This window comes from Sphaeramia orbicularis, chromosome 5, assembly GCF_902148855.1.
Source record: "Sphaeramia orbicularis chromosome 5, fSphaOr1.1, whole genome shotgun sequence".
Taxonomy (NCBI): domain Eukaryota; kingdom Metazoa; phylum Chordata; class Actinopteri; order Kurtiformes; family Apogonidae; genus Sphaeramia; species Sphaeramia orbicularis.
The window spans coordinates 6,198,781-6,215,129 of NC_043961.1; the positions used below are offsets into that span (position 1 = coordinate 6,198,781).

Below are 16,349 nucleotides of genomic sequence, written 5' to 3' on the forward strand. Positions count from 1 at the left end.
ATCACTTGTTACTTTGATCACCTTGCTTTGTGTGTTAGCATGTTTGTTTGTTTGTTTGTTAGCAAGATTAAGTCAAAAAGTTATGGACGGATTTGCAACAAATGATTAAATTTTGGTGGTGATCCGGAGGGGGGGGGTAGCTCTGTCTTGGCGGAGGTCTGCGCTCTCTGAGTGCTTTTCTTGTTTATCTCTTTAATCTATTCTTATATTTTCTTTTATTTTTGGTTTTTCCCCTGTAAGTCATGTCTGCCAAATGCATAAATGTAAAATGTAAATACAAAATGTCTGACACTGACCAGGTAGTGTGAATCAATGTCCTGTCTAACCGTCATAATTAGAAGAAAAAGCTTCTCATTCGGATCTTTTACGTCTCAACAAATCAAACCAAAGCCGTGGTTGTTGTATTACTGTAGATCCTTTACATGTGTATTTTGGTTGCATCACAGGGATAAAGATTACCCTGGTCTTATTCTGGCCTGCGTGCTTTGAAGATTTGTACAAGTAAAGGATCACAGGATCTCTTTAGTGAATTATGCACCTTATCTTTGCCCACTTTTCATCTGAAATGTGGTGCAATGCATCAAAGCGGATGGCAGGTTATGGCAGAGGGGATTTAGGCTGCTGTATTAAGGCTAGACAGTAAATGGAACCAGCACCCCCTCCCCCCTTCCTCCCCCCTTCCTCCCTCCTTCTCTTCCTCCTCCTCCCTGAGTCCTGCATGGACCAGAGAGGACTAGATTAGTCGTGTGAGTTAATGTCGTCACGAAAGCCTTTCTGCTCAGGTTTGGAGTTAGAAAATTAATTCAGGGCTGTCAAACGTCAGCAGCTCCATCACGAGTGTTGGCTGTGTGTGTGTGTGTGTGTGTGTGTGTGTGTGTGTGTGTGTGTGTGCTCTGAATGTAACTCACCACTAGAGGGCGTCCACTGTGTGATAGACTCCTCCAGCATCAGCTCCAGCCTGTGAGCGTTCAGGCTTCATGAGTGCTCTGCCTCCACTGGTGTTGTGTTTGGAAGTGAACGTGTCCCAGTGTGAAAAAAAAAACAACAACACTGTTCACTGGAGAATGGAGGAGTTCAAGAAGCTGGGGGAAGTTTTCTGATAAGTCTGGAACAGGGGGAAAAGTGTCATCTTAACCCATAAAAACCCAGTGTTTTTTGTTGTTTTTTTTCTCTATATTTAAGTTTTCTTAAGTGATTTATCACAATTTATTATGACATTATCCTCTGTAATTCATGTTTTTTCAGTTAACATCAGGTATTTTCCTATATTTAATTATTTGATCATGTAGATCACAGGTGTCAACAAGAAAAGCACTCAGAGGGCGCAGACCTCTGCCAAGACAGATCTGCCCCCCCCCCCCCCCCCCCCCCCCCCCCCAATCACCACCAAAATTCAATCATTTGCTCCTTGTGCCAGTATCAACACTTCCTGAAATTTTCATCCAAATCCATCCACAACTGCTTTTTGACTTATCTTGCACACAGATGAACCAACGCCGGCAAAAACATAACCTCCTTGGCGGAGGTAACAAACAAACAAACACGCATCATGATCACAGTACCTCCTGGCAGAGGTAAACATGTGGCCCGGGGGTCAAATCCGGGGTCCAGTCCGGTCCCTTGGGATGAATTTGTGGAATGTAAAAATTATACTAAGATATTACAATCATTTTAGTTCAGGTTCCACATTCAGACCAATTCAATCTCATAATAACCTATAAATAGGGTGGGAATCGAATCCCAGTAGCTCGATTCCTTGGAATCGTTTGTCTGCCTGCTTAACGATTCTGCTTATCGATTCCACCTTCGTTGTGCATGCGCGATGATGTCACACGTACGCTGCATTGTTTTGGTCAGAACGTAGCCAACATGGCGTTGAGGTAGAAACGGTCTAAACAGATGACACCAGGTCCACTGGAACACTGTCAAAGCTTCCATGTCTTCAAAAGGGTGGAATCCCTCCAATATCCTCAAACATTTGTCCACAGCATGTGAGTCATTTACAGGAATGTCACATATTTGATTCGCTACTTAGCGGTGCTTGTGAATGTAGCGGCAGAGTGAACGCCGGGCCGGTTCTGGTGTGGGCAACAAACGTCATAACTCCTCAAATACAATTTTCTGAAGGTAAGACACAATGGCACAACAACAGGAGACAAGCCGAGCCGAGTCGAACCGGTTCCACATAGTAGAAATGCGGCAATAGAGGAATTAGTAAAGAGTCTTTAGTTTCACTTTCACTGTACCCCCTCCCGAACCTGGCCTGGCGTCATCTGTTATTATTATTTGTACATCCTGTATATTTTGTATATTTTACATAATGTATATTTTCTGTGCAGAGATGGAAATATAAAAGATATTTAATACAAACACACCCGTTTGTACTCTTTTATTCCCTCACCCAAAGAGAATCAATAAGAGAACCGATAAGGGATCGGATCAATAAGCAATATCGATAATGGAATCCGAATCGTTAAATTTTTAACGATTCTCATCCCTACCTATAAATACTCACAACTCAAATGTTTCTCTTTGTAAATGTAAATACAACCTGAAATGTCTAAAGGGAAGTGCAATTTTTATAAGATTCGACCATTTACTAAATGTTTTGTGTATCTGTAGATCCACTGTGATCTGGAAGTTATAATGTACATGTGTAAATGATAAACTAAAGCGTAATAATGTTAAAATTACATTTTTTTTTTTCAGTTTGTTCATGTTATTCACATTGTTTGAAAGGACAGTTTGTAGATGTAAACATTTTCATTGTGTAATTTTACTTTTTTTCACTGTAAAACATTGAGAAAAGTTTGGAGTTGACATTATTATGTTATTATTTTTCTGGTCCGGTCCACTTCAGATCAAATTTAGCTGAATGTGGAACTGAACTAAAATGAGTTTGACAGCCCTGATGTAGATGTTCATTAAAGCTCAGATTAAAGTTGAGGGTTATATCACACTGCAAAAATCTAAATCTTACCAAGTGTATTTTTCTTATTTCTGGTCCAAATATCTCATCGCACTTAAAATAAGACAGAATCACCTAAAGAGGAACTTTCACTGAGATATAAGACCTGATTTATAGACAATAGATCTGGAAAATCTGATTTCAAGAAATCTTACCAAGATAATTTTCACTTGTTCCATTGGCAGATTTTTTTTTTTTTTTTGGCTTAATTCAAGGAAGGAAGGAGGAAGAACTTTGCCAATTTAGAAAAGGAATTACCAATTTGTTAGACATGTTTGTGTTATATTATGTTTTTGTTTGTTCAAAAATAATATTTGAGCATTGAGACCTGATGTATCAAATATGATACAACATTGAAACTCATACATGGATATTTATGTGTGAAATTTTTTTTTTTTCTTTTGGTTGTTCAGAAGGACCAATAAAGGCTCCAGTTTCAAAGAACTGGAATTTTCTGTCGATGATTTAATGGTTCAGGCTTTACAAGGTTAATGTTGTCAAACTAATTTTTGCCCAATTTGATCACACATGGGTTAGACCAGTAAAATATTAGAAAAATAACCTAGAAATAATGACAAGTCCAAATTCCAAACCTAAATTTAAACAATATTCTTCCTGTTACTACATGTTTTGTGCCTTTGTAGATCCACTATCATCTGTAATGTAAATATATAAATAACAAGTTGAGGCATCTTATTGTTAAAATTGCACTTATTCTTCTTAAAAATTTCAGGTTATTCATGATTTTTTTTTTGGAAGAGAATGTTTGTAAATGTACACATTTGAACATTTTCATAATTTAATTTGACTTTTTTGCAGTAAAATAACAAGAAAAACTTGGAATTATGAATTTGTATGGGTTATTTTTTCTCTTATTTAACTGGTTCGGCCCACTAGAGGTCATAATGGACTGTATGTGGCCCTGGACTAAAAGGAGTTTGACACCCCTGGTTTATTATAATTTTAAAAAATTAATACACTGAAAAATATCTGTAATTTAACAGAATTTTCACTGTTTATTTTACAAAACTTTCCTGTATTTTTAAGATACAAGAAGATATCAATGAAATGACAAAAATAGACTGTGATTTTACATGTCAAATAAAAAAACTGTGACTGTGAATAACCGCAAAATTTACATTTTTTAAAAGAAATTTTTTCTTTTTTCACAGAAAAATACAGTCAAAATCCATCTGCAAATGTATTGTAATTTCACAAATATTTCTTTTCTATTTATGAGATTAAACTGTTAATTTAAAGTTTAATACTGTAAAAAAAAATAATAAAATGAGATAAAATTACTGACAATTAACCGTAAAAGAAGTATTTGCTCTGTCAGTTTAACAAGACTTGTTTGTTAATTGACAAATATCTTGTGTAATTACGGGAGGTTTCACAACAAAAATGTTGAATAAATGTATTTTTGTGAATGTATAACATGTGTAAGCACTGATAAACTGTCCAAATACAGTTTTTATCAGTGGATTGTACAACTGAGTTTCATTGAAAGTTATTTTATATATATATATATATATATATATATATATATATATATATATACATATATATATATATATATATATATATATATATGTTATATGATTGTTTAAATACATGTAGATATTCTATATTAAACATTAAAAAGTAAAAAAAATATGCAAAATCTCATGTAAAGTTAGGGCAAAAAACTGTATTGTGATTATTGAAAATTACCATATTTTTATGAGATGGTTATTTTCTGTTATTTTACAATATTTTTTCAGCACCCCTGCTGCCAGAATATTACTGTTTTTTCACGTTTTTTTTTTTTTTTTTTCTTTTACAGTGTAGATCACACTATAAATTGATTTTTTTTTTTAAAGATATTGTGCATTTTCTTTAATTTCCCTGTTGGGTGATTCAAAGATGGATTCCACTGCTGTATATCACATGATATAAATATAAATATTGAAATATAAAATAGAAATAATAATATATTCCTGTGAGCAAAAACCTGCTTTTATAAGAAGCATCCCATAATGTTACAGTTACAGTGCATGGGATTCAGTATAAAAGGCTCCAGTTTCCAGTTGGATTCATTAGACTAAAAACATCTTTATGATTGGACTTAAGTCATAAAGACGGAGCTGTAAATAATGACCAATCCTTTTAAACCACCTTCTTTTTCTGCCGTCACATTAAACCGTGAACGTTTCTCTGATTAAAAGTTCAACCCAATCTCATGAAAACAGTCGGTGTGTTGTGATGTTCCAGCTGCAGGTCCAGGGGTGGGAAACCTGTGGCTCTGGGGCCACATTTGGGTCTTGGTCCGTTCTCAAAAGGCTTCATTTGGATTCATCAAAAAACAAATGGAAATTAACACTTGTTTTTCTTTTTTTTCTCCACATTTTTCTATTATTATCACAAATATGAAGTCATTCTGAGGTTGAGCTGGTGAAAGAATGTAGACTACACTGAATGAATGAAAAAATAAAAGAAGTAGTTGTAAAAGTACTTTGTAAACTACTTTGGACTTCATGACACTGAAGGTTTTCATCTGTATAAGCTGTCACATATAAGTTATTTTTTGCTGCACAACAAAATAATGACAGCAGGTTAACATCTGGTCAAAAAAATGTAATTACAATAATCTACACCAAACATATATCTTGGGGTAGGTAATTACTTATATTTTCAAGAAAATGTATTTTGAAATGAGAAAAAAAATTGTGAAAAAAAAAATTTGAGGAGTTTTCTGAGGAAAGTGACAACTTTTTGTGCCGTCACTTTATCAACTCTAATAAATAAACTACATTCATTCCAAATACAGTGCTATTTGACTATTATATTATTTATGTCATATTCTCAACACACACTGTTTAAAATTAATAAATGCATATATCTATGCAAAATACACTTCAAAATAATGTTAATAGGATTTGTATGTTGTAAATATTGTTCTAAAATGTATATGATGTTGATTACTGAAATAAAAAATGTTTAATTTGATATTTACTCTTGTTGTCCATCTGTGACGCTGCCATTTGTCTAAACTCTTGCTATTTAGGTATGATCATATATTTTTTTCCTCTATAACCAATTATTCGGTTGTAAAATAGAGGGTCTAAGGTTTACACGGAATACATTTTAGGATGAAAATGTCAGAGGAACTTCACTTTGGAGAACTTTGGAATTCTTGCAAAAAATAGACGTTATTTTTTTGTCCACCTGTGACGTAGTAGTTTTTGATATTTTTCATTTTAAAATATTTGAAACTAAATTTTGCAGTGTTTGAAATTAATAAATGCATAAATCTATGCAAAATACATTTGAATATAATGTTAATATTATTTGGATGTTGTAAATATTGTAAAAAAAAAAAAAAAAAAGAACAAGTGTATGATATTATAATTGAAATAAAAAATGTTTAATTTGATATTTACTTTTATTGCCCATCTGTGATGCTGCCATTTTTCCAAACTCTTGCTATTTAGGTATGATAAAATATTTTGTTGTTAAAAATATTTTGGCGTTAAAAAAAACAAAAAAAACCAAAACAGTTTGATTATAAAACTGGAATTTCAAAGTGTAATTTTTTTTTACATACAGAAATAAGTTTGGCCTACTCAAAAAAATTAAGGTAACAATTTGCATGGACATTTTTGAGTAGAGTAAAAGTAAAAGAATAAGTTAGTGCAACTAAATGGAGTAGTTTTTACACAATTAAAATTAAGTTGGTTCAACTTAATTAAATTTGTAGAGTACAAAGAAAATCATGTTGTTAGTCCTAAAGTAATAGTTTGCCAAACTAGACAAGTTTTGTGGCATTTATGCAATTATGGCCAAGTTGAAATAACGTAAAAATATTAATGGAAATTGTTACATCTTTTTTTTTTTTTTTTTTTTTTTTACGTTGAACCGATATATAATTTTTTAGAGTGCAGTTTGATCATAAAACTGTAATTTCAATGTGCAATTTGTTCTGACATAAAGAAATAAGTTCGTCCTACTCAAAAAAATTAAGGTAACAATTTGCATGGAGGTTTTTCAAGTAAAGTAAAAGTAAAAGAATAAGTTAGTGCAACTAAATGGAGTAGTTTTTACACAATTAAAATTAAGTGGTTCAACTTAATTAAATTTGTAGAGAACAAAGAAAATCATGTTGTTAGTCCTAAAGTAATAGTTTGCCAAACTAGACAAGTTTTGTGGCATGTATGCCATTATGGCCAAGTTGAAATAACATAAAATATTAATGGAAATTGTTACATCTTTTTTTTTTTTTTTTTTTTTTTTTATGTTGAACCGATATATAATTTTTTAGAGTGCAGTTTGATCATAAAACTGTAATTTCAATGTGCAATTTGTTCTGACATACAGAAATAAGTTTATCCTACTCAAAAAATAAAGGTAACAATTGCAAAGACATTTTTGAGTCGAATAAAAGTAAATAAATTAAGTAAAATAATAAGTTAGTATCTCTTAATGGAGTAGTTTTTACACAATTAAAATTAAGTTGGTTCAACTTAATTAAGTTTATAGAGTACAAAGCAAATCATGTTGTTAGTCCTAAAGTAACAGTTTGCCAAACTAGACAAGTTTTGTGGCATTTATGCAATTATGGCCAAGTTGAAATAACTTAAAAAGATTAATGGAAATTGTTACATCATTTTTTTTTTTTTTTTTTTTTTTTTTTTATATTGAGCTGGCATATCATTTTTTAGAGTGCAGTTTGATCATAAAACTGTAATTTCAATGTGCAATATGTTCTGACATACAGAAATAAGTTCGTCCTACTCAAAAAATAAAGGTAACAATTGCATGGACATTTTTGAGTCGAATAAAAGTAAATAAATGAAGTTAAATAATAAGTTAGTATAACTTAATGGAGTAGTTTTTACACAATTAAAATTAAGTTGGTTTGACTTAATTAAGCTTGTACAATACAAAGCAAATCATGTTTGTACTAAAATAACAGAGTTGGCTTAACTACAGAAGTCTGGTGACATTTACACAATTATGACCAAGTTGAAATAACTTCAAAAGATCCATGCAAATTGTTGCCTCAATTTTTTTGACATTGAGCCAGCATATCATTTCTTAGAGTGCATCCTCTGTGTGAATGCTTTTTAAATGGAAATGCAGTGATAAGGTGGGGGGTGGGGGTGGGGGTTCGCTGAGGGGTCCACTGTGGTGCAGAGCATGCAAAGGCCCTCCCACCAGCCAAATGTCAGGTATGAAGGGGAAGGCGAATGCAGAAGCTGACAGCTGCAGCATGCACACCATCAGTCTGTTCACATACGAAGCACAGGGCTAACCCCCCCCCCCCAAAAAAAAAGGATCACAGGTGTAGCTGCTGCACCACCGCTGTTCCTGTAAACCTATAGCAGCTCCATATTCCTGTGTCGCCCGTATAAAGCTGGGCGTTCCCATCTGTTTCAGTGGAAGGATGGAAAGCATGTTAATCATTTAATATATTCTACTTTTCTTCTAATGAGGTCCTTTGCTCCGACGCCCGTGCTCCCTCTGGAAGATTTTTATAAGGAATATTTTAGTGCTGATTCCAGCATAATTTGCAGGTTGTAGCCTACCTTTGGTAAAGTCTAATGTAGCTTTAAACCATGGGGGTGGTGGGGGGGGGGTAGTTAAGGTAGAAGAACAGGAAGAAAAGTACAAACACTTTACAGGAAATCAGAGGAAAGTAGGGAGTTCAATTTGGTACAGAATGGAATGAAAGAAACTCCAGGTTACCATGGAAACACTGTCATCCTCTACAACAGGGGTGTCAAACTCATTCTGGTTCAGTTCCATATTTAGCCCAATTTGATCTCAAGCGGGCCAGACCAGTAAAATAATGACTTAATAACCCATAAATAATGACAAATTCAAGTTTTTCATTCTGTTTCAGTATAAAAAAAACCAATTAAATTATGAAAATATTTACATTTTACAAAAAAGATGTGAATAACCTGAAAAAACTGAAATTTCATTTGAAAAATTAGTGCAATTTTAACAATATTATGCCTCAACTTATTAATTATACATGTGCATTACACACAGTGTTACATAAACATTTGGTAACAGGCAGAATATTGTTAAAATTTTGGAGTTTGGAACTTACATTTGAACAATTTCAACAATATTACATCTCTTATTATTATTAACACAACTCCAGATCACAGTGGATCCATAAATGCACAAAACATTTAGTAACAGGCAGAATATTGTTCAAATGGCACATTTCGGGTCGTTCATCTTTGTTTTTATTTATGTATTTATTTGCATTGTATTGTGAAAGAATAGTTTTGTAAATGTAAACATTTTCACAGTGTAATGTTATTTTTTTACTTAAATTTTTCCTACATAATTTTTCACAAAGAAAATTTGTAGTTGTCATTATGGGTTATTGTGTTGTTATTTGTACTGTAGATCACATTGGTCTGTATGTGGAACCTGAACCAAAATGATTTTGACAACCTGGACTGTTCAGGTTCATTTTTGTACTTTCATCCCGCGGGTCAGAAAGGAACCTTTGGCGGGCCAGATTTGGCCCTCGGGCCGTAAGTTTGACACCTGTGCTCTACAAGATTGATTCACCAGAGTTGGATCAGTGACAGTGGATGGACACACTTAATATGATGATATATTTAACTGAAAAAGTCACTTTTTCTTCAGTTTTCTCTGTTTCTGATACAAAAACCTTTGAATTTATTGAGTTTTCATGAACATCTAAATTATATAAAGAAAATTAAATATAAGAAAATACATGATTTACAGTGACAAATAGATGGATGTATGGATAATATTATAAATCACAGGCAAGTAGTGAGTTCAGTTTGGTGCATAATGTAATAAGAGAAATTGTAGGTTTGTTTGGAATATGTGCAAAAAAAACCCAAAAAGACAAAAAAATCACACAATGTTCTAAGGTATAGTGTTCTGATCTGAACCCATAAAAACCCCAAATCTACAGATCTAAACTGTTTAATACCTGCTGATCCATTAATCCTATTAATACATGTATATAATTGGTGTAAAATACAGTTCTTCGTCTTTTCATGGTCATCAGATATGACCCATTTGGATGTTCAGAGGCTCCGTAGTTACCGTGGAAACACCGTCATCTTCTACAACATTGATTCACCAGTAAAACCCATGGAGTTGGATCAATGACAGTGGATGGACACACTGGGTTTATATAGATTAAATAATAAAATGAACAAAAACTCTATAAATCCTAAATAACATGAAAAAAAAGTAAAATATTTACCAAAATGAAGCAACAAAATGAACAAAAACAGCCAAAGTGATTAATAAAACGAACAAAAATGAATAATAAATCAACAAAATAATCAGTAACATGGACAAAAGAAGCCACAAACTGAACAAAATTGAAGAAAAAAACCCAATAATTAACCCACGGAGTTGGATCAGTGACAGTGGATGGACACACTGGGTTTATATAGATTAAATAATAAAATGAACAAAAACTTTACAAAATGAACTTTACAAAAAAGTTAAATATTTACCAAAACGAAGTAAAATAAAATAAAATAAGCAACAAAATGAACAAAAACAGCCAAAAATGATCAATAAAATGAACAAAATGAATAATAAATCCAGAAAATAAGTAACATGGACAAAATAAGCCACAAACTGAACAAAACTGAAGAAAAAAGCAATAATTAACTCAATCAATAAATGACAGTGGATGGACACACTCGGTTTATGTTCAATTAATTATATATTTTACCAAAAATATTCCAGATAAACCTACAATTTCTGTCATTACATTATGCACCAAACTGAACTCACTACTTTCCTCTGATTTATAATATTATCCATACATCCATGCATTCTTAAATGTAAATCATGTATTTTCCTTAGATTTAATTTCCTATATCTAATTTAGATGTTCATGAAAACTCAATAAATTCAAAGGTTATTTTATAAGAAACAGAGAAAACTGAAGAAAAAGTGACGTTTTTGGTAAAATATATCATTAATGGAACATAAACCCAGTGTATCCATCCACTGTCATTGATCCAACTCCATGGGTTAATTATTGTTTTTTTTTCTTCAATATTGTTCAGTTTGTGGCTTCTTTTGTCCATGTTACTTATTATTTTCTCGATTTATTATTCATTTTGTTCATTTTATTGATCACTATGGCTGTTTTTGTTCATTTTGTTGCTTATTTGATTTGATTTGATTTGATTTGATTTGATCTCATTTTGGTAAATATTTAACATTATTATTTATCATTGATCCAACTCCATGGGTTACTTATTGTTTTTTTTCTCTTCAATTTTGTTCAGTTTGTGGCTTATTTTGTCCATGTTGATTATTTTGTTGATTTATTATTCTTTTTTTTTTTCTTTTTTTTTCTTGTTTTTACTTCATTTTGGTTTATTTATTTATTTATTTATTTATTTATTTATTTATTTATTTTTTACTTTTTTTTAATGTTATTTAGGATTTGTAAAGTTTTTGTTCATTTTATTATTTAATCTATATAAACCCAGTGTGTCCATCCACTGTCATTGATCCAACTCCATGGGTTAATTATTGTTTTTTTTTCTTCAATTTTGTTCAGTTTGTGGCTTATTTTGTCCATCTTACTGATGATTTTGTTGATTTATTATTCATTTTTTTTCTTTTCTTTTTTTTTTTCCTTTTTTTTTTAAATTTTTTTTTTATTTTTTTTTTTTTTTACTTTTTTCATGTTATTTAAGATTTGTAAAGTTTTTGTTCATTTTATTATTTAATCTATATAAACCCAGTGTGTCCATCCACTGTCAGTGATCCAACTCCATGGGTTTTACTGGTGAATCAATGTAGAAGATGACGGTGTTTCCACGGTAACTACGGAGCCTCTGAACGTCCAAATGGGTCATATCTGATGACCATGAAAAGATGAAGAACTGTATTTTACACCAATTATTTACATGTATTGATGGGATTAGTGGGTCAACATATATTAAACAGTTCAGATCCGTAGATGGTTTTGGTCGATAGTGGATATTTGGGTCTTTATGGGTTAATTAAATACTGACATCAGGACCATATATTATCCAAGTAAAGCTCATTATTGTTAAACATATACATTTGTACATTTTCCTTTTCTCAGACACATGTTTCGTCCTGTTATAATCTACTCATAATTCTTTCACAGTCTCTGAACTCGGCCAGTATGTCTTCCTAAAAGTTAAACATGTCATTTTTTAAATATATATGATCGAGCAGAAAATATCAAAGACATGACGAGGCCATATCTTGGTGGAGACGCAGGAAAAAACCCAAATGCATTTGTACTGCTGCCGTCTGCTGTCGGACTGATACACTTCACTCATCACTGTGTTCTTAACATCTGTTCGGAAATGCAAATGAGCTGCAAACCTGCTCTGAAATCTGCTCTTAAAATGAGCGAAATATCTGCAAACGCAAACTGTGAAGTGTGATGGAGAGGTGACACAGCTGTGAGCTTTGAGTGGAAACCCAGGGCAGCCCAGACAAGAACAGCTGGAGGAGGAGGAAGAAGAAGGGGATCAGTTTGACCACACACTGGTTTATACCACATGATTTATTTATTTATTTATTTATGGTTTATATTTAACCTCCTGAGACTGAGGAAAGGATTAACTTTTTTTATATATATATGTATAATTGCCTTGATTGGAAATGTTGGAAAAGTTTTTTTTTGAGATACATGGAATATTCTTTGCAGTGAACAGCATTTTCATTCATTCATTCATTCATTTTTCATCATTTATTTATTTGTTTACTTATTCATTCATTCACTCATTTGTTCATTCATTCATTTTTCCCCCCACTTTTTTAATTTTTCATTCATTCTTTTTTTCATTTATCTATTTGTTTGTTCATTTATTAATTTATTTATCTATTCATTTATTCATTCATTTATTTATTTTTCATTTATTATTCATTCATTCATTCATTCATTTTTCATTCATTTATTTGTTTATTCATTCATTCATTTTCATTCATTTATTTGTTTACTTATTTATCCATTCATTCATTCATTCATTCATTCATTTATTTATTTATTCATTCATTCATTTAATTTTATTCATTTATTTATTTGTTTACTTATTTATCCATTCATTAATTTTTCATTTATTTATTCATTTAATTGTATTCATTTATTTATTTGTTTACTTATTTATCCATTCATTAATTTTTCATGTATTTATTTGTTTATTCATTCATTTTTCCATTCATTTATTTATTTTACTTATTTATTCATTCATTTATTTATTTACTTATTCATTCATTCATTTAATTTTCATTCATTCGTTTATTTGTTTACTTATTTATGCATTCATTAATTTTTCATTTATTTATTCATTCATTTTTAACTTATTTGTTTATTCATTTATTCCTTCATTTTTCATTTATTTGTTTGTTTATTTATTCATTCATCCATCCATCCATCCATCCATTCATTCATCCATTCATGTTTTCACTTTTTTATTTTTCATTCATTCATTCATTCATTCATTCATTTTTCATTTATTTATTTGTTCATTCATTCACTCATCTTTCATTTTTCTATCTGTTCATTCGTTTATTCATTCATGTATTTATTTATTTATTTATTCATTCATTCATTTTTCATTCATTTATTTATTTATTTGTTTGTTTATTTGTTTGTTCATTCATTCATTCATCCATTCATTCATTGATTTATTCATTCATTTTATTTGGGTGGAGTCACTGGATCACTAAGCAAGTGTTCACTCTTAGAGATGGACACAGAGTTTGTTTACAAATCAACAGAATTATCCGTGTTTTATAATTATTAGACGTCATGAGCTCATTTCGGGCTGCGTGTCTCATGTTACACAAATATTCCACATGGTGCGTTTATATTTTTGCTCATAGTTTATCTAAATGTCTGCTCGTGCTCCACATATTCCAAAGTCGTTCTCCTGTGGATCTTCCTGAGGTTCGTTTCTACCATTTTTCCGTTGGAGGATGTTTTTCTGGCAGGAGTTTTTCCTGAGGGTCAAAGGACACACAGGAGCTTCTGGACTTTGTACTGAGTGGAAAGGTCTGTGAGCTGAACTGATTTGATAAAAAAAATAAGGTGAAAATGTCAAACTGAGGCTTTATTTCCTGGACACGTCAGCTGTGTGTATTTACATCAACTCCTGCACGTTCATACGTTCTGTTCAGACTGTAGATCCTACAGTTTTAATCTGCTGTTTGATGCATTCTGTGCGATGGGATGGATTTTGTGCTGCCTCCTAATATTATGACTTGATTCTGGTAGACTACAGACAAGTGCCCCCCCCCCCAAAAAAAAAAACAAAAAAAAAAAAAAAAAAAAAAATACACCTTCATGTAAACCTGACACCACAGGACCCACCTGAGCTGAGTGAGCACCTGTGGTTTACTTCAAAGCAAGAAGAAGAAGAAGAAGAAGAAGGAGAAGGAGAAGGAGAAGGAGAAGAAGAAGAAGGAGAAGGAGAAGAAGAAGAAGAAGGAGAAGAAGAAGAAGAAGGAGAAGAAGAAGAGAAGGAGAAGAAGAAGGAGAAGAAGGAGAAGGAGAAGAAGAAGAAGAAGAAGAAGAAGAAGGAGAAGAAGAAGAAGAAGAAGAAGGAGAAGGAGAAGAAGGAGAAGAAGAAGGGAGAAGAAGAAGAAGGAGAAGGAGAAGAAGAAGAAGAAGAAGGAGAAGAAGAAGAGAAGGAGAAGAAGAAGGAGAAGAAGGAGAAGGAGGAGAAGAAGAAGAAGAAGAAGAAGGAGAAGAAGAAGAAGAAGGAGAAGGAGAAGGAGAAGAAGAAGAAGAAGAAGAAGAAGAAGAAGAAGAAGAAGAAGGAGAAGGAGAAGAAGGAGAAGAAGAAGAAGAAGAAGAAGAAGAAGAAGGAGAAGAAGAAGGAGGAGGAAGAAGAAGAAGAGAAGGAAAAGAACCCCCTGGTCCTGGTCCTGAACCCTGTGGTCCTGGTCCTGAACCCTGTGGTCCTGGTCCTGAACCCCTGGCCCTGGTTCTGAACCCTCTGGTCCTGAACCCCGTGGTCCTGGTCCTGGTCAGTCAGAGGTGGATCAGTGCAGTGCTCCTCCAGTCCTGGTCCTGGTCCTGGTCCTGAACCCTGGTCAGTCAGGTGGATCAGTGCAGTGCTCCTCCAGTCCTGGTCCTGGTCCTGAACCCTGGTCAGTCAGGTGGATCAGTGCAGTGCTCCTCTAGTCCTGGTCCAGGTCCTGGTCCAGGTACTGGTGCTGGTCAGAGGTGTCGCAGTGCTCCTCCAGTCCTGAACCCTGGTCCTGGTCCTGGTCCAGGTCCTAGTCCTGGTCCTAGTCAGAGATGGCTAAGTGCTTCTCCAGTCCTGAACCCTGTTCCTGTTCCTGGTCAGAGGTGTCTCAGTGCTCCTCCAGTCCTGAACCCTGGTCCAGGTCCTGGTCCAGGTCCAGGTCCAGGTCCTGTTCCAGTCCTTAAAGGGTTAACTGCTCCTCTTCCATGTACTCTGCTGGTGGAGGTTCAGTTTTGCTGTCGTTGCGCAGAGCTCGTGGACGCGGCGGCGTGTGCGGCAGCAGAAGCAGAAACTGAAGCAGAAACAGAAGAAGCAGAAGCAGAGGCAGAGGTAGAAACAGAAACAGCGGAAACAGAGGCAGAAGCAGCAGAACTTCCCAGCAGAGGTCCACTGGTCCACGACACCCACGGACATGCCGGAGCGGACGCGGCTCCGTGGATGTGCCCGCTGACCGCTGCTCCTGCTCCGGCTCTGGTGTTTTCTTTTCTTTTCTTTTTTTCTTTTTTTTTCGGTGTTTGCTTGTGTGGATATCGGCTTCATGGACGGACAGCGGGGCTTTTACGAGATGGAGAACCCGCCAGAGAACCCCAGCAAAGCCGCGGAGTACCTGAAGGAGCTCAATAAGATCATCGAGACCCAGCAGGGGCTTCTGGAGAAGCAGCGGGTCCGGATCGAGGAGCTGGAGGTCCAGGTGACGGATCTGTGCAAGGAGAACGCCTGTCTGAAGGAGCAGCACCAGCGGCACCTGTCCACCTGCAGGCTGCAGCTCCAGCAGCAGCAGCTCCAGCTCCAGCAGGGCGCACCGGCGCAGCTGGGGGCCATCAAGGAGCACCAGATGCACCACAAGTAAGTTCAGCTGCCGGGGTGTGGGTCTGGGGGTTTGGTTCTGGGGTCTGGTTCTGGGGGTTTGGTTCTGGGGTTTGGTTCTGGGGTCTGGTTCTGGGGGTTTGTTTCTGGGGTTTGGTTCTGGGGTCTGGTTCTGGGGGTTTGTTTCTGGGGTTTGGTTCTGGGGTTTGGTTCTGGGGTCTGGTTCTGGGGTTTGGTTCTGGGGTTTGGTTCTGGGGTCTGGTTCTGGGGGTTTGGTTCTGGGGTTTGGTTCTGGGGTTTGGTTCTGGGGTCTGGTTCTGGGGTCT

General features: G+C 34.5%; 1 protein-coding gene across 5 annotated transcripts in view; it reads left to right on the forward strand.

Moving 5' to 3' along the window:
- Nucleotides 1-15,718: 15,718 nt before the first annotated feature.
- Nucleotides 15,719-16,349, forward strand: part of iqsec1b (IQ motif and Sec7 domain ArfGEF 1b) — a 519,258-nt gene continuing 518,627 nt past the window's right edge. For 2 of the 5 annotated variants that reach the window (XM_030133550.1, XM_030133551.1), the window contains exon 1: nucleotides 15,719-16,062. In XM_030133550.1, coding sequence (XP_029989410.1) covers nucleotides 15,755-16,062 — 308 coding nt within the window. In that variant the 5' untranslated portion in view covers nucleotides 15,719-15,754. The remainder of the gene's footprint in view (nucleotides 16,063-16,349) is intronic. The other 3 variants (XM_030133552.1, XM_030133553.1, XM_030133557.1) reach the window with 2 other exon arrangements.